The sequence below is a fragment of the Mytilus californianus genome, unplaced genomic scaffold (assembly GCF_021869535.1).
Source record: "Mytilus californianus isolate M0D057914Y unplaced genomic scaffold, xbMytCali1.0.p SCAF_11, whole genome shotgun sequence".
In the NCBI taxonomy this organism is placed as follows: domain Eukaryota; kingdom Metazoa; phylum Mollusca; class Bivalvia; order Mytilida; family Mytilidae; genus Mytilus; species Mytilus californianus.
The window spans coordinates 3,816,723-3,840,688 of NW_026262593.1; the positions used below are offsets into that span (position 1 = coordinate 3,816,723).

Consider the following 23,966-nt stretch of genomic DNA (forward strand, 5'->3'; position numbering starts at 1 on the left):
CAAATTATTTGATTTCAAATAAAAGTTATATACGTGGTCAAAATGACAGCAAAATTAATTGCAGGTCGTCTAAAACTATAGCTCAACCAAATTGACTGAACTATTTGTAACTTACATTCCAGTGGCAAATATTACACATACTGATGCTAAACTCAAATATTACTGGTAAACAGTAAGATTTGTTAAACGCAGAAAATAGTGTTATGTTTAACATAAAATAAACATTTAATGTACAATACTTAGTTCGATTTAAATCTTACTCTTCATACTAACTTAAAAGTAAATGATAAATTTTAATAAACATCAAAGATTTATAAATAAGTCATCATACTATCTACGTTTAAATCAATTTAATACTAAAAAGTAGAACAAGTTGTTCAAATAGAGACAGATAAACTACTCTGTCATCCAATGTCTTGTCTTCTGTTGATTGGAAGAAAATTTGATTTGTTTTATTTTAAGTTTACCAATTACAGCGTAAACACCAACCCCTACTCATAGAACCACCCTGATACGCAGGTACGCTAACCGACGGAATCACATGTACAATTGTCAGATTTTAAGTTTTATATATAGGATTTGAAGTTTTTCTGATATATGATAGTTTAGACTGGGAATAAATTAGTCGACTGGTATATAAATTTGTGACAAACAGTAAAGGATGTCATTTTACCTGTTACAGGTAGACAAGACAAGTAGATTTTACTAAAATTAACAATGTGGACAGGTGTAATTGCACTTTTTCTTTGACTTTTAAACGTTTTTACCTGAAGGTGTTTTCCGGTGTACCTCAAGACGTCTAAATCAGCTGTTATCGTAGAAATCATTGAACGGTCACTACAGATTCCAACTCTCAAGGCTATTCGTTTTATCACCGTCTAACTGAAAAAAAGTACGACGGACAGAGTTGGGCACCAGTGAACAGAAGAAAACTTTCATTTATTTCGGACAGTATAATCTTTTACGCTGGATTCCCTGCTTGGAGAAACGATGATATACACACTGACTCAACCCATGAGCCCCAGCCCGGGGCTCCACAGTGCTGGAGTTAGTCCTGTTGTCAGTCCAGTAGTTAGTCCAAATGTTAGTCCCGTTACCACAGTCTCACCGATGTCTCTCACCCCCGGGATCATGCATTTGATTAACTATGGAGACAAGGATCTGGGATTGTTACTTTCTCAACGGTAAGTTTTTTTTATTGTATTTTTATTGCTTTTTGCATTTGTGTTAGTCATACATTGGAAAAAAAGGAATATTTGTTTAGATGAGATACTACAGCAAATGAGCAATCAGTTTATTGCTGTTATTAGTCTTATGGGTTGGATGAGATACTACAGCAAATGAGCAATCAGTTTAGTGCTGTTATTAGTCTTATGGGTTGGATGAGATACTACAGCAAATGAGCAATCAGTTTATTGCTGTTATTAGTCTTATGGGTTGGATGAGATATTAAAGCAAATGAACAGACAGTATATCGCTGTTATTATTCTTGAGAGTTGCTTGAATGTCTTCAGTGATATATGTAACATCTCAAAGTATACAGATATGGATACGGGTTTAACATCATAAGAATACATCCTGTTTTATATACTTGTAAATTGTCAACATTTTTATGGTTCATTAGGCTTTTCTTAATTGAAATAGAGAAGTATAATTACTCTTTTGATTTACAACATATGTATTAACTTATCTTTCAAGAGAAGCAAAACTAAATTGCATACATCTTAAAATATTTAGTTGAGTGAAATGAGTATAATGATATCTAAAAGTAGTTAGTGTTAATATTGTTCCTCGTTCTTAAATCAGTACAATGTTTAACATTGTCATTTTAATTCATCAAATATTAGCTTTCCTTTAAATGCACACATGGGTGGGTTTTCCCTTTATACTAAGACAACACAAGATGTATTTAGAAGTTTATAAAAAACATTTGTCAACAAGTAATATTGAAATATAACACGTTCATCAATCATAGAGGTCGGGAAATGTTTAAGTAACACCCGGAATCGGTTGTCGGGTATTATATTTATCCGATTGCATATAATTACGACAAAAGGAGAGATTTGGCATTAAATCTTCGCTATATGAACCTGAATTACATGTCGCATTTGTCACCAAATGAACCCGAATTACATGTCGCAACTGTCACCAAATATTTGCAGTAACATAGCCCGGGATATGTGTGAATATACCAACATTATCTTTTCCTAAATGACAAGAATTGTAATAATTTGTAACAGTAAAACTATAAATCGCCTACAGCTAATGCAGATAACCATACTTTACTCTACATTGACTGACTATTAGTTGAATAATGTAATTTTGATTACATTAAAGTCAATTTTCTTTTGATAAGTTCCTTCCTCATAAGTTGGAAATGCAATGTACGTAACAATACCTAAATACAGTGAAAACTAAAAGGTAAAAAAATCCAACGATGGACTCTGGTGTAAAGTTGTCTCATTTTGCAATCATAACACATCTATTACTTGATGTAATATTTAATGCACTGATATGAGCAATATAATATGAAATTAGATTAAAGAGATTAACACGATGGGGTATTTTTTACACATAACTTAAATACCCTCCAGACGTTCATAAAACTAGTTATTTGAAAGAAATGGCCTCTATAGTTGTGTACATTAAGTCCGAACATTTTGTTTCGAGTATACATGATTAAAAAAGTCAAGAAAGCGATGAGTAGGCAGTAATTCATTTATGTTCGATTTGAAGGAACGGGTACAACTCTATAGCTTTCTATACTCTTGTGGCTGTACAAACGTTTGAGTACTAATGATTAAGTATAGTCCAGAAAGTGATTTGGGGGGGGGGGGGGGGGCAGCAATTTGGTTTTGTTTGATTTTGTTTGACTTAATGTATAAACTTATTACTATATTTCAATAATGCATGAATCATGAGTGGTGGTTAGATAATAGCATTGTCTTTGGCTTAATCATTAGATATTTGCTCTATGTTGTGTTTTGTATACTGTTGTTTGTCTTTCGATCGTTTTTATGTTTTTTTCCATGGCATTGTCAGTTTGTTTCGACTTATGAGTTTGAATATCCCTTTGGTATCTTTCGCCTCTCGTTTGATACGGCTGAGAAACAACCATTTTGTTATTGAATTCGAAACTATCAATTTGTAAATACCTGTGTATTACAATGCAATATTCTTGCATCAAGTTTACATACTTGTGCATATACGATACAGGTACGATAGCAGTAAACATACACCCCTACTAACCTTGAGAAATATGTCAAAAGATTTGTAAATAATCATAGCTACTTTTACCAATAAAGTCATCTAAAACTATTATCAACTGGTTTAGTTAACTATCGATTTCTTGAGTTTTATGGGTATACTTTGTATGATACACATCTTGAAAAGGGAACATGTTATCCTCGTTAGGAGGAAGAAAAACGGCAATGATACATATTGTTCAGTGTGTCATCATTATGTCTTTTAAATCTCGTCGTGATGAAAAGGTTATATGAAAATAGTTAATATCATTTTAAAGTTCAGATGTACGGAGCTTAGTGTAGTACTTCTACGTCTATGTGTTTCTTTATTTGGACTCGCACACCTCAGAAATCCTGCGCATATTACTGTGGCTCACCAGACAAAGCACATGCGCAAAACGACCATAGGCTTAATGGTTACCCTTGTTATATTGCCTTGAGGCTCATTTGTTATTGTCTTAATATTGTACTTAAAAATAGGAAAAAGTTGTCATTCCTCAGAGCACAAACACATTCACACACGTGCCTGTCCCAAGCCAGGAGCCTCATTTTGAAAACTCGGGACTACTTAGAGCTTGACATATTGTGTAGACAACTCTCTATTGTTGAAAACTGATTTTGTCCTCTAAATGTCTTTTGGTTATTTGTGTAGGAGGCTTGCTGTCTCATTGACATCTCTTTTGAATCACGCATTTTTTATGTCTGCTATAAGTGACCTTTTTAAGGTCTTCGTGTTATGTAAGTGAACGGCAGTCATTGAAGTAGTGATTAGGTGCTTGTAACTTTGTAATTTGATTGTTCCATTTATCTACCAATATCATTTTCATCATTTTTATTTTATTTAAAAACTTAATGTATGCATTCAATTGTACTTCAGTATCTTTATTGTAACTTGACATCAACTGTATTCGTCACTGGAGCTTTATTGGATGGTTGTCTGAAGGACAACAATACCAAATTTTATCTTTTCCCTAAACGGATTAAATATGCTTTTTGATCGGTAGAGGTAGTAGTTTAGACATGGTAGAAGGAAAGCTGTACGTACTTTGTACCTTTCGAAATTATTCATCAAGCGCTTGAACCATACAATTGTCAGTATTTTTTTAAATAACTCTTAATACTATGCGTCCTGAAAAACCAACCATCAATCAATCAAAAAAACTATTAATTAAGTTTTTTCATCTTCTATTTTCCGATCAATTTGACACAAATACAAATGACCGGGTCAAGAATCAACGACGATCTAGATTTCCTGGTGATGTTATTTTAGTACCTGAATTGTCAATGTAAATTTCACCTTGCCGCAAGGTGTAATTTTCCCAGATAAGATAGGTGGTGTTGCGGTAAATTAATTTGCATATAAAACATGTGTTTTACATGTGACAAATTTAATGGTCATTAAAAACGAACAAAACAATAATTATATATCTTTACACAATAAATAATAAATTATCGCCATTACCAGAACGATTATAACAGTACAAAATTTTATCTATGAGAATAACATGTATAGCTCCATATTTTACGTGTTTCTTTGAATTGATTGCTACTTTTACACATTTGGAATTAAAATAAACTAAGTTCATTAACTGATATAAGTATTATTTACATCATACAAATTAGCCATTGCTTATTCAATAGTTCATTTGGCATAGAAATGCAGTAACACATGTTCAGTTAATAACGTAAACCCCGTTTAACATATACAGTCAAGAGTCAAGCTTTTTTCTCGACGGTCCCAGGTTTGGGAAGGATTGAGAGCTCACAACAAAAAACTCGTCTTTTTCTGTATGTGCCTGTCCAATTTTCAAAAGGCTGTCATTGGTATCTGTCTATATTTGATTTTCGTGTATTGTATTGTACGTAAACCAGGCCATTGCATTTCTCGTTTGAATTAATTTATATTTTGTCATTTCGAGGCCTTTTATAGCTTCATGACATGAGTTTAGCTCATTTCCGATGGCCATGTGGTGACCTATAGGGCTTTACATCTACGTTATTTGGTTTCTAGTTGATAGTTGTCTCACTGGCAATCATACCTATTTTTATACAGAGTGAAATCGCATGTATCGCGTGATAAAATTCATGATTTATTTCACATGTGCTTCTGTTACCTAATATCTTTAACTAATCTGAAATGAAACAAAATTTTATTGGAGAATTTGTTCATTTTAAATACAAAATTACTGTTTATGCATGAAAACGTGAGTTAACGGGCCATGACAGAGATGAGCAAGGATTAATGCTAATTCACCCTCTTCCTGAATAAGTAATCTAATATTAAATTTAAATGATTGTACATAGATAAAACATTCTCACGATTTTGTCTCCTATAGTTGTGTCTTTGTTTAAATATATATGTATATAAGTTTAATTGTATTTCTTTTATTCACACTTACTCGTCAGATGATTTATTGTGTATACGAAGTATGCTATCAGTTTTCAGGAATCACCTTTTCGGTTGTTGAACTTTAAAACTTTTATTTCGTGATGCTTTTAAAAAAAAGGAGGAGAGAAGTTTCAATAAGATTCCTGCACTCATTTTTTTTCAAATTTTCGTTCGTATGAAATAAAATATTCTTATAACTTGGGACGGAGATTGAACTAGGTATAACTAATGTTTAACAACATACAACAAGATTGTCCCAAGTATTCCTAACTATTAGTGAAAATCACAAAACATTTCCGTTATCGCGATTTTAATTGGTCCAAATATGTATCTCCTTATCCTTAGTAAGTGCTCATTGAGAAAAAAAAATTTTCATGGTGCATGGTGATACATGTACATTAATAATCGTTTGAACTTTGTCGCTGGAAAGTAATCAGCAATTAGTTATATTAGAAATTAAAATGTTTGATATTAATGCCAATGAGACAAAATTCCACCAAAGACCTTAGTACGTCAAAATGAATATATTTTGCGTTTACGAAAATTTCTATTTCCTTTTATTCTTTCGTTGAATGCACGATTTCAATAAGCGGCATATCAAAATTAATAAATTATAGATATAAGTAGCATATTAAAACATATATATAAATGCCAATTAGCATCAACGTTTTGTTGTTGGGTTCTGTCCTATTGGCATTTTACTCTTCATCTTATTTTATTGACATGAAAAGACTAAAGAGTAGAAAACGTAGCACATGCACTTCATCTGAAGAAATAACGAGAACTTAAAATGTATACTTTTTACTTTTTCTTCATCCAACTCGTCATCTTAAGATTTTTTGAATTTCAGAAAAGATACATTACAAAAAAAACCCCTCAAAACCTTGTAATTAAATGAAAATATAATATGTAAAACAAGAAATTAAATATGTTCGCTGCTCATAATGTCAGAAATCAAGGTTAAAGTTGTTCTCTCAAGGAATGGTCAAAGTCACCAAGATGACTTCATTGAATAACCTTGTTTTGGGAAGTGACCTTTCATAACACTTTCGTCGTTTCTTCATGGATAAACTCCATTATACCTTTTCCAATTCTTGTGAAATATCCCTTGATCTTTAAATTGTTGAAAACAAACAATTTTAACTATTACAACACCCAGTATAGTGAGAAGCTTTGGAATGAGTACATACACATATTTATACTGTCAATTTTGTATCATCTATCCAAGTAACTAGAAAGGTTTATCTAAAATCATTAGATAACGGGTATCATTCGGGTCACAACCTTTCAACATACGCTCATTTAGTATGCCTAACTACCAAGGAATTTACTATATGAGAATGGATCTTGACGAAGTTTGGACAAACAATTAAAATACTCTTAATGCATGTTTGATCAACATGCGATCAACATGCATGTGCATGTAGCTTACCGTCGCTGAACAGGTGTATAACACATTAATGGCCATCTTTATATCTGCTCCAGTTTAATATTAATCGATGACAGATAGTAAATGTTTCAATTAAATTGAAAATGATAGATTTCACAATTACATAACAGTTACTACTGTATTCATGTCATTATAACCTTTTTTGTATTTAAATCTTTTTGATTTATTGAAAAATGAACATAAATTCATAATGTACACATGTGTATTGTTATAAGAGGGGGGGAGTGGGGGGCTGTTAACAAAATCGTAAAACCGGTCAGAGACTTTTGATATCCAAACCAACTACATGTAGCATACTTGTCTATCATACTGAGAACTTTGTTCTAATTCACATATTAAAATTAATTAGTTTTCCCTAATTAATTACATGTTGATGAATTATTCAAAAGAGTTCCTATGAAATGTTGCAAAGGTCGTCCGTCTGTGTCAACCGTTCAAATCACTCATGCATATATAACACAAGATAAATTATGTCTGTCGTACTAAATGATATAACATTCGTCCTATATTGTTTCCATGTTTTTACATCTGGATAATATTTAGTACAAAGAGGTTCTATCAAAACACCCGAATAATTAATTAATTTTTTCAGAATAATGAATCATAAATTTAGTGCCGTGGCTTTTGCGGTATTGTCCTTTTGGTAAAATGTCATGAATATGATATCAAACCGTGCATTGTTCCAAATTAGGGACTTATCAGGAAAGTAACCTGGTAACCTTGTAAAAAGGATCATATTTTTTTATCTGTCAATTTGGAGTTCGGTTCAATTGCTATTCCTTCTTATCGAAAAAAGATGATCGCAAAAAGCTTTAGACGGTCTGAATATATTTATTTTCTGTTATTAAGGTTTCGAATCCTGTCATCTCTCTTGTTAAAGCTTATATACCTGCCACTGTACTATGAGATGAAATCTTTAAAGCCTAAGCCTATCTGGTACATGTATATGCTCTGGGGTAGGAACCGAGGGGGGGGGGGGGGAGTGATTGGAGGATTTGTTCCTTCTCACTGTTAGAAATCACCCCCCTTTTCAGTCTACTCCTACGCACATATATGGTTGCATATATTCATTTTACAGTCTCGTCGTTATTTATATGCTTGCAAAGCAATAATTATTCAATGATTAATACAAATATCAAAAGTCGTAATCCGTGTGACCACATTTTCTTAAAATAGTCAGTATGACACTTTTATTCCCAAAATAGGACATTTCAGACAGATGAATTACACATATGTCAGTTTAATAAATACGTGTATTTTTCTAACATATGTATATGCAGGTTATAATTGATTCATACTGCATGTATGTCTAATTCTAAAAAGAAATGTACGAAAAAGCTATTTTACTTGGACTCAATCAAGAAGGCTTACAATTATCACGTAGGCAAACTATTAGCCAAAGATCTGGAGCACCAACCATTTTACAAAGATATAAAAGATAATTTAATACATATTAATGCTCAGTGTGTTTATTTACACTGACTGATTTCAGACAAATCTAATCTATACAATTGGTTATCGCTTGACAATGTTCACATTTACCATCATATTCCTGAATTGGTACAAGAACTTTGCATATATGAGCAGAGGTGATATGGGATACTTTTGGGAAAATCCAATCCATAATTTTGTTGAAGTATTTTTTGTTCTGTCCTTACTTATTTTCTCATTTTCCCATTACTTCTGTAATTTTTTACTAGTTTATCCTGAATTTTTTTACACAAATTGTCATCCTGCCTTTTTTTTTTTACCAAGTTGCTCATCCTGCCTTTTTTTTACTCAAAACTCCTGTCCTGCCTATTTTTTTTCAAATTTCATCCTAGCCCCCCCCCCCCCCCCCCCCCCCATAAAAATCAAATGGTAGCTCCCTAAGTAAGTACTTTCAAGCGTTTGATAAAAAGTTCTCTTTCGCCAAAATATACGAGCTCCCCACCCCTTGACAAAAAAAAAAATGTTCGATGCCTTCTCATCTACATCCCAGTTCCACTCTCTAGTCTCTAACGACATGCTAGATATAAAGTCAGTGATACGTCATGGTTGACCTTCAGCGTGACATTCAGTCAATATCATCCTGTGAAATAAAAAGTGTCATCAGAATGCCTGAAGGTTTAGATTAATGGCGTTTTAAGTTGATAATAAACAAACATAGTTTTATTGAAATCCTAACACCATATCAACATTGTTTGAAATTGACGGGGTCAAGTTTAAACGGTTCATTGTTGATAGTGGACACAACAGATGGAAGGTCAAACTAATGATGACTTCATCAATAAGAAGTTTATTTTTTTATATGAACATTCAAGATAGTCAACTATTTTCAAGATGTAATTGGGTGGTGACCCTAACATTGCCGAAGAACTCCCATTTGAGACTATGACTTCTCCTTGATAACAAGAAAAATGAAAACAGCACTTTTGTGGATTTACTCTAACCAGGAACGTTTAAATTTATTTTAATACAGTAATGTAAGAGACGCTACGTTGGTACGTAAAATGTGCTAAGTTTGTTGTTATGAAAATGCGAAATCCTGGTGTGATTCTTCAAGAGCACAACTATGCACTAATGCCCAACAGGACAAAAGGTGCATGACCATTTACACATTTGTAGGTCAACGTACGACATATGAATAATGGGCTTAGTAAAACAAATAACGCAAGTAAATCATTTGAGGCTACGGGAAAATCAGATGTGAATTATTAAAAAGACAAGAAAACTGGCATCTGAAATTTTGATTGCAATTAATTATCTAAAATATGAACGATTATTTAATAGAATAATAATAGAAAACATTTTAACATTTACATCACTTGATTCACAATATACATAACTCAGTAACAATTTATAAATTAAAAAAAATGAGGATTTATCTTTTTACCGCAGAATATGGAAAGCATAGCAAATATGTATAAATAGTATTTCAAAATAGAAATAAATGGTTGCCAAAGAATAGAATACCCACTGAAGGCCAAAGGAAAAAGAAATTCATATTATGACCTTTCTAATATCGTGTCTTGAAATGCAACATCCAGGCTTTTTTTTTTTAAATTATCAGATCATTTCGATTGAAGAAAAAAAAAAACCCTGACATACAAGCAATATTCTGCGTATAGCAAATCGATCCTTAATGTCGGGACCTTTTATAGCTTACTATACATTTGAGTTTTGCTCAATGTTGAAGGCCGTACGGTGACCTGTAGTTGCGTAACTCCACGTCATTTGGTTTCTGATGGATAGTATTATACAACATATCTTTATTTTTATATTAATAACGAATACAGAAGAGTGATACACATAAAAATAAGAAGATGAATGTTAATGTTCATAAACTGAAAGATACATACGAATTTTCAAATCTTTTAACATAAACTTTTGAATCTAACATCTAGAATTGCCAATTACAGAGAATCTTGGTATTCGGGATCTCCTCTTTTTCGAAAAATTCTTTAACCTCAAGTAAAATAGACCAAAAAGCTTTAAGTACCACTGTTTCATTTTAGGTTTTCCATCCCGCCTCCGCTTAAATTTTAAAAAGAAAATTGTATTGCAGAAGGTACCACTCAGTCTGTTTCTTTTTAGGTTTTCCGTCCCGCCTCCGCTTAAATTTTAAAAAGAAAATCTTATTGCATAAGGATTTTTGGAAATAGACTTGACAAGTGTATTTTTTTTTAAATTTACAAAATGGAAATATAACAGAATTGTTAACATTGCTGCAAATGTGAATTCAAAACTATAATTTCCATATGAGGCTTTGGAGTTTATGGAACACCGAAATGAAAACTTTACTTGTTCCGTACTATGAACATGAAGTAGAAAACAAACCATTTGTGACATGCATGTTGTTATAAATAGAGTTATCTGTCTGACATGTGAATATTCATTCTGTAAAACGTAACAGTTAAACTTTCAAATTATTATTACACTTCAGAAACTATGTATACACTTCAAAAACATAATTTACACTAGACAAACATAGAAATTAAAATTCATACCAAGCGTATACTGTAGTCATATATCATCGAGTATACAATTTTAGTTTTTATTTATTTTGTCTTTTTGTCTACCTTGTACGTTCATGTCATTAATCGCGAAGACTGAGGTCGTTGCATTGTCTAATTTACATTCGCATTCCGAAAGACGAAAGACCTTAATTTTAATTTACTTCGGTACTGGCATGAAACTACGGATATTGTTTTGTTGAAATTTGCTGTTGTTAAATTTGGGAAATCATTTTAAATTAACGAATATACATCCCTCATGCAAAGCTCTAACTCCGTGTCATTGTTTGGCTTTTCGTTTGGTCATTTAGGGATGTGGTATAAGATCTAATATCACAAGCTGGTGTATTTTCCCTTCCATTTGTCTAAAATCTCGTAATTTTTAGAGCCATGTTCATTTCGTGTTTATCGTAAATTATACAGTTTGTTCGCCGTCTCACTATAGATTTGTGTGCTGCTGGTGCGAAATTATTAAAAAATCCTTTAATCCATTGGTTATCTTTTTAAATGTAGTGTTAAAGTCGGATGATGTGCATTTTAACCAGTCCATATTATCATCTTGTCCTTGAATGCATTTTATAGTGATATATATATCAAGGTTATATTTGTGTATTTTATGACTATTAGATATACTGAATTGATAGGGAACTGGGTGGTAAAAAGAAACAAAAATATCTACAGCAATCACTAGCCTGTCAAACAAGAGGTTGTGAGTTCGGATCCCATAAACTTTCATAACACACTTATTCTTATAGGAAGTAGACCGCTTACACTTGAACGTGATAGATATAGGAAGTCGAAAATAGTTTGATCATTGATATGAAATAACCTCTAATTATGTTGTTTAAATCCCCTTCATACTCATTTAAGGTTTATGAATCACATTACTTTTAAATTAAGTACTACCAACAATTTTTCATGAATGAATTTGTACTTTATACAAACATAAATGATTATTATGGGATGTAATCAATAATGTTATAACTTGTTCATTCATATTGAACGGTAAAAGATAACACTGGTTCAAAAGTCAGGACGTGAGTAAGATACTAGAACCAGATTTAAAGTATGGCATGATCTGATAACCAAAATGCACCGCTGAGCTCTGAAGTGCGATGGTATACCCTAAAAAGAGAGGCGAAAGATACCAAAAGGACATTCAAACTCACAAGTCGAAAATAAACTGACAACGCCAAGGCTAAAAAAGAAAAAAAGACAAACAGACAAACAATAGTACACAAAACGCAACACTGAGCAACACGAACCCCACCAAAAACTGGGGGTGATCTCAGATGCTCATAGATGTGACATACCCCACAGATATCTGTCACTGGCAATTTTGCAATATTCACTGCAAACGATATGCATATTTTGTATTTTAAGTGAACTACCTGATCAAGGGGGTTGCAAATCTGGCATATTCACAGCATATGGCTTCATGTGTCTGTTTAGAAGACCCGCATTTCGTTTTCTAAAAAATTGATCATAGCCCACCTCAATATTGCGACATCTTCACTACATATTACCCATTTATATGCGTATAGGTGTTTTACATGAATTCTGCTTTCCAAAAAATTGTCAAGTGATCAGCGGCAATTTTATGTTTCGTTTCAGATTAACAATTGAACAACAAAATTATATACAACACCTTAAATATAAATCTGTTATCATATATGTAAACCCCTCTCCCAAAAAAATGCTTACAGTATGTACTGTTTTTTCTTTTTTCAGTATGGAATTGGTATGGCACGGTGAATTTGAGAGATTATTTGCACAGTACTTCCCCCATGGTTGGCAGTTGATACCAACATTTAACCCGCCAACAGATGGCTGGAGAATTTTTAAAGACAGTGCCAAAGTTAGATTCTCGTGTCAGGTAAATAGTTACAGTGATCTATTTTTTGTTCTGTAATGAGTTGGCATGGTCTTGTATTGTCTCTTGATTATTTTTTCAAAGGGAAAAGGGTGGTTGGTTTCCGTTAGTAAAGCACTTTGTTTTTAATCTCTGCAGATCATGAACTTTTGCAAAGACTCAAATGTTAAAATTATTCTATATAACTACATTGTGCAAATTTTCCTTTCCAAATCCATATAAGCGGACCTTTTGGAACTTGATTTTTTTACACTACTTAGGTCATAATATATTTCAAATTTCTTGCACGTGTATTATTTTTATATGGTTTGCCTTCTAAATGATGGTGAAGGTGAACGTATCTTCTGAAGGTCATTTCCGTATTACAGGGGTCGTGGGGATGGCTAACGGTTTCGTTCATTTCATTTAATCATTATACTGAATTTCGCGATCTAGTTACCATTTTATTGTTTATTAAACAAAAACACCAATGCAATTTCAAGCAGGTCTGTTTTAAAAATGTTTACACCCTGTAGAGAAGTTTGCAATAAAATAATCGAGATATCATTTTACATAGATGAATAAACGTAGTACATTAAAACTAAGCAGCCACATTATTTACTGTAAAATTATAGAAAAAGTAAAATACTGTTCCCACAACCAATCAATAGCTAGCCTACTACGATCGCTAATAGGACGGGTAGATGACTTATGTGTCTTCTAGGTAGGACAATGTCTTGGGAACCGTGTGACTTCAAAATGTATTGAAGCCTTAGTAAGTGCGTATAGACTAATCCAAATGTCAATTGTGGAAAATATTCACCAACCCGAGAGTTGGTATGATGGTCCTATATTTATTTCACTCAAGTTTGGTTGAAAAATTGTTAATCACATGACTAAATTATTTGATAATTACTGAAATATTAACATGATAAGGAAGATTGTATGTATCTTTTGACTATCCCCAGGAATTTTAGTGAAACGTTTTCGTTGATATAATTTAGAACATATAAAATAACACAAAAAGGTGATAGGTACTTGATATCTTCATTAGAAGTTTTCAGTAAAATATCGCTTCTGTAACGAAATCTTGGCTCATTGTGTATGAACAGAACCCATATGATATTTGTAAAGAGACATTATCACGATTTGTGTTTCGAATAAAGTAATAAGAGTAAATGTTTTTAGTTTATCCTGAAATTAAATTAATTTTATTATGTACAGTGCATGTCATTAGGAATAACAAACAAGTTAAATTTCAAACTTTTAAAGATGTAGTAGATTTCCTTTTGCAAAAGACTAAAGTTTGATCCTTGGCTTTCAAAATAATTTGTTTTGAGCGTTCCAATGTTTAGTTTTGTAATTTATTCTTATACTTATCGTTAGATTGTTCTGGAGACCATTTGCAAGCTAGATCTCTATCTAAATCACTTCATAGTCCGACTATGAATTGATAGTGATTATTTTTAAAATGACTTGAATTTACTGAAATATTTGAAGACCAATTATGAAATTAATTTGCTTATATCAACTGGAATGATACTCACTACCGGAAGGTCTATAGTATACTCTCTACCGGAAGGTATATAGTATACTCTCTACCGGAAGGTCTATAGTATACTCTCTACCGGAAGGTCTATAGTATAGTATTTGCAGTCCAATTGCCTTAACCGTCAACTTTTACCATTCGATGGTACATGTACCATTAGAACAAAAAAGTTTTAAAACAAAAGAACAAACATCGATGCAGTTCTGTATCATTAAGAAATTAATCTTTTCTGTATTAAAGCCACCTTAGGTAAGATTCGATTGTTGATGGAAAGTGTTGTTAGGCGATGAAATCTTTCGTACAAATTACAAAATATCTAAGCAACAGCATATAAAGATGTACTATTAAGTCTAAACTTGCTCATTTAATTGGTTGTGTGATTGTGTATGGTCTAACGTCCAGGGATTCAAGCTGCAGTTAAATTTCAAAGTTTAATAGAAGAAAAATGTCTACTTTTAGTCCACCAACAGATAAAATATAAACTAGTATCGTATCTAAAAAATAAAATGAAAGCCATTATTTTATGTTTTTCGAGATTGTCAAAGGGAATATGAGACAAAATCTCCTGTGAAGCCCGATAAACAATCATATTATACTGGAGTGTTCTGACTTCAATATTAATTATGCCACGATCTTCGTTTTTGATCATATGGTATATGGGCGCATATCCCCGTTTAATGTAGCCATTACAAGTACAGGATAATCTGGGACATTTTACTCCAGTATAATATTATTTGATACTACTCTGCAATGCGTTCTTCAAAGCACAGTATTCTGCTCAAATTAGTACTGATGACAATTTGGAACTTAAAGTTAGATGTTAGCTTTCGCTCAGTTTTGAGGGCCTCTTTTGGAGTTGAGACGAAGAACAGCAGTACATAGAGTTTTTCTTTGCTTTTGGTTTTGTTAAATGTTTGTAATGGTTGTGTGTCAAAAACATTCCTCCTTTTCTATTTCATCATGTAACAGTTGTTTTCTTATATCCATTCTTACGTTAAACGTTCTTATTTGTGAACTGCATTTGGGAAAAAGACGTATTCGAATCATCGGAAAGTGCTATATTTGATAAACAATACAAATATGAATTTAAAATTTGTCACTCGAAATACAAGTTTGATCAGGAGATAACCCTGTCATACCAAAGAAAATTTAGAAAACAATGATGATCACATTTTGTCGCATAGACCTGTCAATTTTCATCCATCACTTCAAGAAATAAGCTCTTTTGAACTTGCTAAAGAGATATATTACATTAAACAAATTTCTATAGGTAAATCTTGTTTACTTAAATTATCAAAACAAGAGGATCTCCTTTCATTATACTAGAAGTTTATATAGGAAGCGACTAAATAAATTCCTTAGTTTCTCTGAAAATTTAATATGTATCACCGTGATGAGGCATGCACATTGTTTTGAAACTTTTATAATTATGAAATAATAATCTTCTAGGTGATTAAATACTTAATAAAATTATAAAAATGTAATTCAATTTTGCAATTAAATTTTTTTGTTTTTGTTTTTTTGTATTTAACTGATATGTCTAATGATTGTAGTATTGTATTCGATTATGTTGGTCATTGACAATTTCACATAGTCTATGACTATACTGAAAAAAAGATATTTATACAATTTATTTGTTTATTTTTTGTTAAATTTTGACTCAGTTTTGGGTAGAATAAAGTTTAGTTTTCAAAACCACGTACTATACGTATTACCGTCCAACCCATGCATACATGTAAATAGGTGTATTTTTTACGTTTTCATCATCCTTAACTTTGCTACTGTGTTTCAAGGGGCTACTATTATCTCTGTACCATTTACACTGAAGATTGAGTTAAATCTATCACTTTCCATGGTATAAAACATTTTCTCTAATTCTTACCCGATATATACTTTGTCCGATCGATTGATTATTATTTTTTGATCAACTTGTGATTCGTTTTATCTCAGTTCTTAATTGGTCAAAATTCATTTTCCATGGAATAAAACTTTACATTTCTTAATTCTGTTTTACGTATCTGTTATAAAATATAAAAAAAGAAGATGTGGTATGATTGCTAATGAGACAACTCTCCACAAAAGTTCATTATGTTCCGAATCAAGGGAACGATTCTTGTGTAAATATTTGTATGTGTTTTCGTTCCTTAGGTTCCAATCTGTAAATAGAAATTGTATAGTTGTCCAGGAGACAGTAATCTTCCAAAAACAACAAGAAAAGAAATAGGACATCGTACGTCGGTCAACAATGTTTACTGTTAAGAAGATTTAAAATTTGATAATACCTACATGTGTAATTCCTCAAGTAATTCAAATACCACCATATAGTCCCTTTGTTCTTACTGTCATCGCAGGTGCCCCCTATAACATATTATATACTATAGGTACCAGAACGTGGCTGATTAATTGGTAAACTATTAAACAATCTATCCTTTATGAGCTGTATGTGTATCACCTTAATCTTCATGGATTTATATTTTCTTTTTAATATAGTCTTAATAAGCAAACAATCAATGTATATATTAGTCCGTTAATACTGTCAGTGGAGGGGAGAATCTGTCCAAATGTTTGCTCTTTATCAAGAATAGTCAATATTTGCACATTTGAAAGGAAAATTTAGCAATAAGTCCTGCCAAAACAGGCATTAAGATGAACATTGAATAAATTACAATCAATATTAGATCAGATATCGATCGTAAATCATGGAAGATTTGATGAAAAACTTGTTTTCACATTCTGTGCTTACTGTTATAAAATCTAAACTAGTATAACTAAATGTAGTGTCAGTATGTCATTTCAAAACATTTCCAGGACATAAAGATATTCGAAAAATTACATATAATAGCTTTCGATTATTTGTTTGCTTATTTTATATCATCTCTTAAATGTTGTCGAAACCCATATGAACTTAATAGAGCTTATGTTTTTATCCGAAAATTTGCAAATAGATAGCTGAATAAGTAAAAAGAAACAGCATTTCACATATTTTAAGACCTTTAAAATGAAAATGTCCCTTTTTACTTTCTACAGTAGGTTATTTTGTTTGAATTTGTATTAATTTATTGACTTTCAAGGTGAAGTAAGCTTTTTATGTTGTGTTTTGATCGTTAATCCTTTTTTGCTATTGCGTTGTCAGTTTGTCATAGACTTATGAATTTGAATGTCCTTTGGTATCTTCCGCCTCTCTTTTACATATATAATGAATTAACTTTTAAAAAAAAACTTTAATTTTCAGAAATAACTTAAGATTAATACCTTTTCAAAAGTTGACGTAAAGTAGTATTTACCACACGTGTAAATGAACATGTATAAACACGACTACAGTTAAGACACATGAATTGCTTTAATGAATTTTCCCTATCCTCTCTAAAAAATCTAAATATGTTTTAAACAATTTGACTAAATCTGTGATTAGTTATGCTCATGTTAAATCACCTATACAGAGGTATGTATGTCTAGAAACGTAGTACATATAGAAGGTGTTACTGACATGTAAATGCATATAGGTTAAATTTGAAAACAAAATGAGAACAGCTAGGCCACAGTGTCTGGTAACAATAAAATGCACCGGGTATAAATAAACATAACGAAGCCTCTATGCTTTGAATTAGGACATTATATAAACCTTACTATGCTTACAGAGATACTCTGCAGATTTTGTGATTATTTCAATAAGAATCCAGATTGTTTACAGCTGCTGTCTACTCTCATGCTTCAAATAAAAGACCCGTCTCTCTAAATTAACCTATTCCAGGTACAACAAGACCCAAAAGTTTGCAAACGCTTATGTTACTATGGATATGTGTAAAATTATTGGGTAGTATCATGCTATGAATTATAACTGATTTTATAATTTCAAATGTTTGACCCTGACTTTTATTTTTGCAGGACTGCGGACATGGATGGACATCAATGAAAGGACGAGTAATATTTTGGTTTAATCTAAATTACGGAGCAAACTCCGGACTTGTTATGTTTAAACTCTACGGACAGCAATGCCAAAGATGTAAAAATGGAAAATATGAACATGCCATGTGGTACCCAGAAGAAGTGGTGAAGGTACGAATTTATTAGCGATTTAATAATTTGGTCTACAATTGCAAAGATAAACTATATATATAGCAATAAAAGTGTATTACTTTTATTGCATGCACCTAATGAAAAAGTATGTGAAAGGTCAACTCTCTGAAATATATTGTAAATCAGTTTAAATAAAACTTAGTGTTTTTTAGTAAAATAAACCTTTACTTATGCTGAGACTGCTATTCTCAGACGTGTGTTTATTTGTTTAAAAACAATCTCATTGTTCACGAGCCTACTTTGCAATCTCCCTCATAACTAGAAATGTTAACTGATATGAAACATGGTCTCTTTGTACTTGTTGTTTAAGAAGATCTAATGTGAAATGAAAGGTGCTTACAATACTTTATATCCAGATTTATGTGATACATTGCATACCATCAATCTCTACATGTGCCAATGAGTACATTCGACTACTTATAATATAAATGTGAAAAAGTATATCTGGTAATCTATAGATGAAAATAAAACACTTTTTATCTCTTCCTGTATATATGTAGTTTGACAAACGTAATCCATTTCTAGTTTCAAGAGTCCTGTAAACATTTACTTTATAGTCCATCATAACATTGATTTATTTCTACTCTACACAGGTACTAGGTAACGTATACAACAGGGTAGGCCAAATATACTACGGATTTGTTCGTCCTCCATTACGGATTGACAGACGCGCAGGAAAACCACGCAACCAGCACAACGCAGAACTATGTCAAGCCTGCAAAGATGGTCTATGTAGAGAAGAATGGTCGTTTTCCTGACGACAGGGAATGATAGTCAGTACATCAAAGTGACGTCTGCTCGAAAACAATCAAAGTTCGATAACCCTTGTGAGGACATTCGTGCTAAATGTGAGAGTGAAAGCTGGTGCAGATATGTAAAGATTATGTTTAGTTTGTTTACTTTATGTAATGTCTCTATTTACGTCTTCCATTGTGTCATAAACTCAATTAATTTCCATGGTTTGTCTAGTTTTTTTTTCGTGGTTGACGTGAACATGTTTGTTATGTAGCTGTACATGTATTTTGATAGTGACCTTTTGTTGTTTCAGTAGCACTGTGGTTTGTTACGTATAATGTTAAATATTTTTATAATATTTTGCGTTCTTTAAATTTTAATTAGTATTGTTTTACAAAATTTAGATTAATTGTTATAGTTAGATATAAAGTGCGCCACTTAAATTGTATGCAACAATCTTTTATTTGTATGACCCTATTATGGCAGTCTTTTGCATTTAGTCTATTTAATGTTATGTAAAGTATTTTTCATGTTTTGTCCATGCTTTTAGAATATAGATTTTTCATTTTTTTCCAATTTTCAATGTAGTTTTGTACGATTGTTATGTTTCGACTCTTGTTTTAGATCAAAATATACATAAACATGAAGTCTTACTTATGACAAAGTGAATATTTAGGTACTTTTCGCAAGTGTCTTGATAACGAAAACAAAAGTCAATTTCGTTTAACTTCAAATCTTTGTAAAATTAGGAAACACATTTAATGAAATCTTTTTGAATGCTTACAATGTATGACACCATAGCTTATTTATATGCAGTATATGCACATTATGAGAACATTTATTTCTGGTCAGTATTAAATGAATAACTAGATAAGTAAGGAATGTCATAGCAGTTGGAACATTTATTTCTGGTCAGTATTAAATAAATAACTAGAAAAGTAAGGAATGTCATAGCAGTTGGAACATTTAGGTTGCAGGCAGATTTACTTTCTGTTGTTTTTGTACTGTTAATATGTCAAAACAAATGAGGGGTCTACAAAAAATCTCTTTTGATATCTAAAAGTTTTCGTTGTTACTAAACTGAAGTAAAATGTAAAAACACAGGGTCAAACTGCCCTATCAAATAGGCTTAAGCATAATACCTCTTTTCCGTAAAATGCATGTTAACTAAAAAAAATCATTAGGTTGTCATATTTCATATTTGTTTCGTAGTTATTACTTAATTGATAATCTTATTGTTGTCCATGGATATCATTCATTATCATTAAAGTTCATGTTATTGATTTTATGGTTGTGATATTATGAAGTGCTTCCAAACAGTATATACAATTATTCGTTTAATGTAAAACAAAATGTTATATTTCTAACTGATATATTTTTAATATATTTTTTATTTACACAATGGTACTCGTACATATCGTTATCTTATAACTTTGGACTTCATAACCACAACTTATTAAGATAGTCGGATAAAAGATAAGGCATTTACACTTAGGCGATTGATCATGTCAATATTAAAAACTACCTTATATTTCAATATTTTGAATCATACAACTAGTAAAACCTGCTAGTGTATTTTTTTCAATAAAAATGTTAAAAAACTGAGAACATAAAATATGTTTTTTGAAAACGTAAAGGTTAGTATTTGTGTTTAATTTACTTAAACATATTAGTGTTATATCATGATTTTCGTTGATGTAAACTATATAAAAAAGGACCAAACCAACATCTTCAAACGGTGACATTGTTACAATGACAGTTATTTATAACATTTTGCGAATTCATAAGATAAAATAGTTCCTGTTAGTTTAATGATCTTACATGATCGTAATCGTTACAAGTGAAAAGATGCCACTATATCAGACAATACAATATAGGTATTTGTTGATCTCAATTAAAGAACTTATATCGCCAGTACAATATAAATTTATAATATATCTTTATTACAAACATTATTTTAGTATTATTCATTTGCATCACAAAGTTTACTAACGATGTCTATGTAAGGATCAGACTGTATGTTGCATATTAAAATATCGTCCATAAAATGTCAACTAAATTGTGCCTTCACACTTTAACACTACAATGGTGTCAAAAACGAGGATATACGAATTAGCTTATTTTATTGAATTTTCTACAGAATATTTAATTTGTATTATGTTGCATTTAATATATGCTTTATAACGTGACGTTCCTGGTGCTTGAAGTGCCATGTAGCAAGGCTATGTTAGTAACGCTCAACATTTCATTTAAGGTGGTACCTAACACTACAGGGAGATAACTCTGTAAAAATCAGCTAAACGTTTTAATCATGTTGTATTGTTAAGGAAATATCAAGATTCTCAATGATCAAAATTAGTGTTTGTCAAACTGCTATATAACCAGTGAAATTTTTCTGATAAAGTGGTTGGTTCAGATTATTTGAAATTTTTATATTTTTGTCAAAGGGTCAAAGTAAACATTTTGTCAAAATTTTAGGAAAATTAAACGAGCCAAATTAATATTAGTCAAGGTGTTGGGTACCACCTTAAACATTTTCGATGTTAATCATTGCATTAGATTTAGAATGTTTTACTATAGTTTCATTTTAGCAATATAGTGATGCAATTCTAGTATTGTCGCCGCGACATAGCCCTCATGCGCTGATGTGGCTTTAAACAAACATCAATCAATCAATCATTTTAGTATTGATGTATTGCCTGCAATGTTAGCGACAGCAAGTTGCAAACTGTTCTCTGTTCTTCATTATGATCATATTTTGTTTTAAATTTTAGTAAATCATACTTGTCAGCACAGCATATTAAAATTTCATACGCTTTTACTTTTGCTGCGTGCAACAGTTATTTTTCTACATAATTATTTAAAGAACAATTCTAAATAGCTAGAAATTTAAAAATGTAAGTGTAATTTACCCAAGTAGAATAAAATAGAACACGTTTCTTTCATCCAGAATAAAATGACAAGTATTCTTTTGATACTGATTTTCTCCTGGATCGCGAAGACGGCTATCAGTTATGAGTAAAACAAACTTGTTCATTCTACCAATGTGACCTTATGGCAAAGAAATCAATCTACGTATTTTAACATTTAATTAGATAATTAACTTATCAATGGTATTTTAGAACTCGGTTGACATGTGATGTATACAAATCATATTTTAATTTGAAAAGGCGTTGAACATTTTCACCATCAATATTTTTGATGTAAGATAACTTTCTTTATAGCTAGCTTTTAATTTTTTGAAATCATTGATTTTACAGTCTATTTTCACCATTGTGTAGAAGTTTATGAAGTTTATTTTGTATTTCATTTTTACCATTTTCTTTCAGTTGATCCGTTTTTAACTGTGTGATATCATGTTTTTAACAAATTGATTTTTGGTGGTTTGTATTTTTGCTTTATGTAACAAACTTCGCTATTGTAAATATTCATGTTAACAATATAATAAATTCAATTTCTGCAACACATATAACGATTCCCCCTTTTATATCGTAAATCATACGAACAACTTAAAAATTCCTTGTGGAGAGTTAATAATTCTTATTTTAGACTAATTTACTATTGATTTATATTCGAGGTTCGAAAACTAGTTTCAAAATTGAACATCAGTAATGATTAAATACCCATTTTTTGTTATGTGTCAGCAACACAATTTCTGACCTTTGTATTGTTCTATTTTATAATCTTTGATAATGCTTATTTTTTGAAAGTTTTGAAAGAACAATGATCGATAGAGAACCTGAGAATATCGAAGTATTAATTTTTGTTCCGATCATGATTTAAGTTCCAGTGCTGTAAAAGACCTAGGAGGCTGCAGGCTAGTGTCTACACTGAAAGAGATAATCAATTCTCAACAATTTTATATACACTGAAACAAAGTTTCATTGCATTATATTATAGATGATAAGCCATTGTTTCAGTTTAGTTTTGCGTACATTACTGGTCCATGAAGTGGTTTGATTGCGTATTACATAACACAGTTTCTTAAAAATTAAAATGTTGTATGCATTTATTTTTGCTGTATAATATAAAATAAATTTAAAACTGCTCAAAGTTTTGCATTTACGAATTTTAATGCTATATTGTTGTAGATTAAATGGCAAATGTGATCTAAAATATGAAAGTATTGCCTTTGAAATCGATATGTATTATCTATTTTTATCTTGTATTTCAAAATTAGATTATATATTTACTGAAATAGTTTTATTTCTTGTTTGAATTAAATTCTTTAAACTAAACCTTTGTTGTTGTATTTAGGCAACAGTAATTTACCGATGTTCAAGTCATATTAAACATTAAAAAGATACACATTAAGGTCTATATGCTTTACTACTATGCGAACAGTTCTAAGTGGCATTAAATGTAAGCTGGTTATACTAGGATATCTCAGAATATTACAGAGAAGATATCAACGTCCAAGTAACAACGTTAACGATTGGAAAAAGAACTCATCAAAGAAACCATGCATATAATCCCGTACGCTAGACGCTCATTTCGTTCATAAAGACCCATCAGTGACGCTCGAATAAATAAAATTAAAAGGCCAAAAAAAGTAGACACGTTTGTTTGTATTGTATTCATGTCATGTAGTGTTGTCGTTTTAGCGGTATTTTAAACATTGCCATATAAGCGGGAGGTTTGGCTAGCCATAAAACTAGGTTCAACCCATCATTT

General features: G+C 31.3%; 1 protein-coding gene across 1 annotated transcript; it reads left to right on the forward strand.

Annotated features, from left to right (window-relative positions):
- Window positions 1–532: 532 nt before the first annotated feature.
- LOC127719404 (receptor-transporting protein 3-like) lies at window positions 533–23,530 on the forward strand. The gene is made up of 4 exons (XM_052225507.1): window positions 533–1,184; window positions 12,811–12,955; window positions 18,366–18,536; window positions 19,151–23,530. The coding sequence occupies exons 1-4, from the start codon at window positions 991–993 to the stop codon at window positions 19,313–19,315; spliced, it is 675 nt and encodes a 224-aa protein (XP_052081467.1). The 5' UTR covers window positions 533–990; the 3' UTR covers window positions 19,316–23,530.
- Window positions 23,531–23,966: the final 436 nt, after the last annotated feature.

Bases quoted from the DNA above. Each gene is read 5' to 3' on its own strand.
- LOC127719404 (XM_052225507.1), top strand. From the start codon at position 991: ATGATATACACACTGACTCAACCCATGAGCCCCAGCCCGGGGCTCCAC. The intron at 12,956-18,365 runs GTAAATAGTTAC...TTATTTTTGCAG, and splicing joins AAGTTAGATTCTCGTGTCAG to GACTGCGGACATGGATGGAC. The intron at 18,537-19,150 runs GTACGAATTTAT...TACTCTACACAG, and splicing joins ACCCAGAAGAAGTGGTGAAG to GTACTAGGTAACGTATACAA.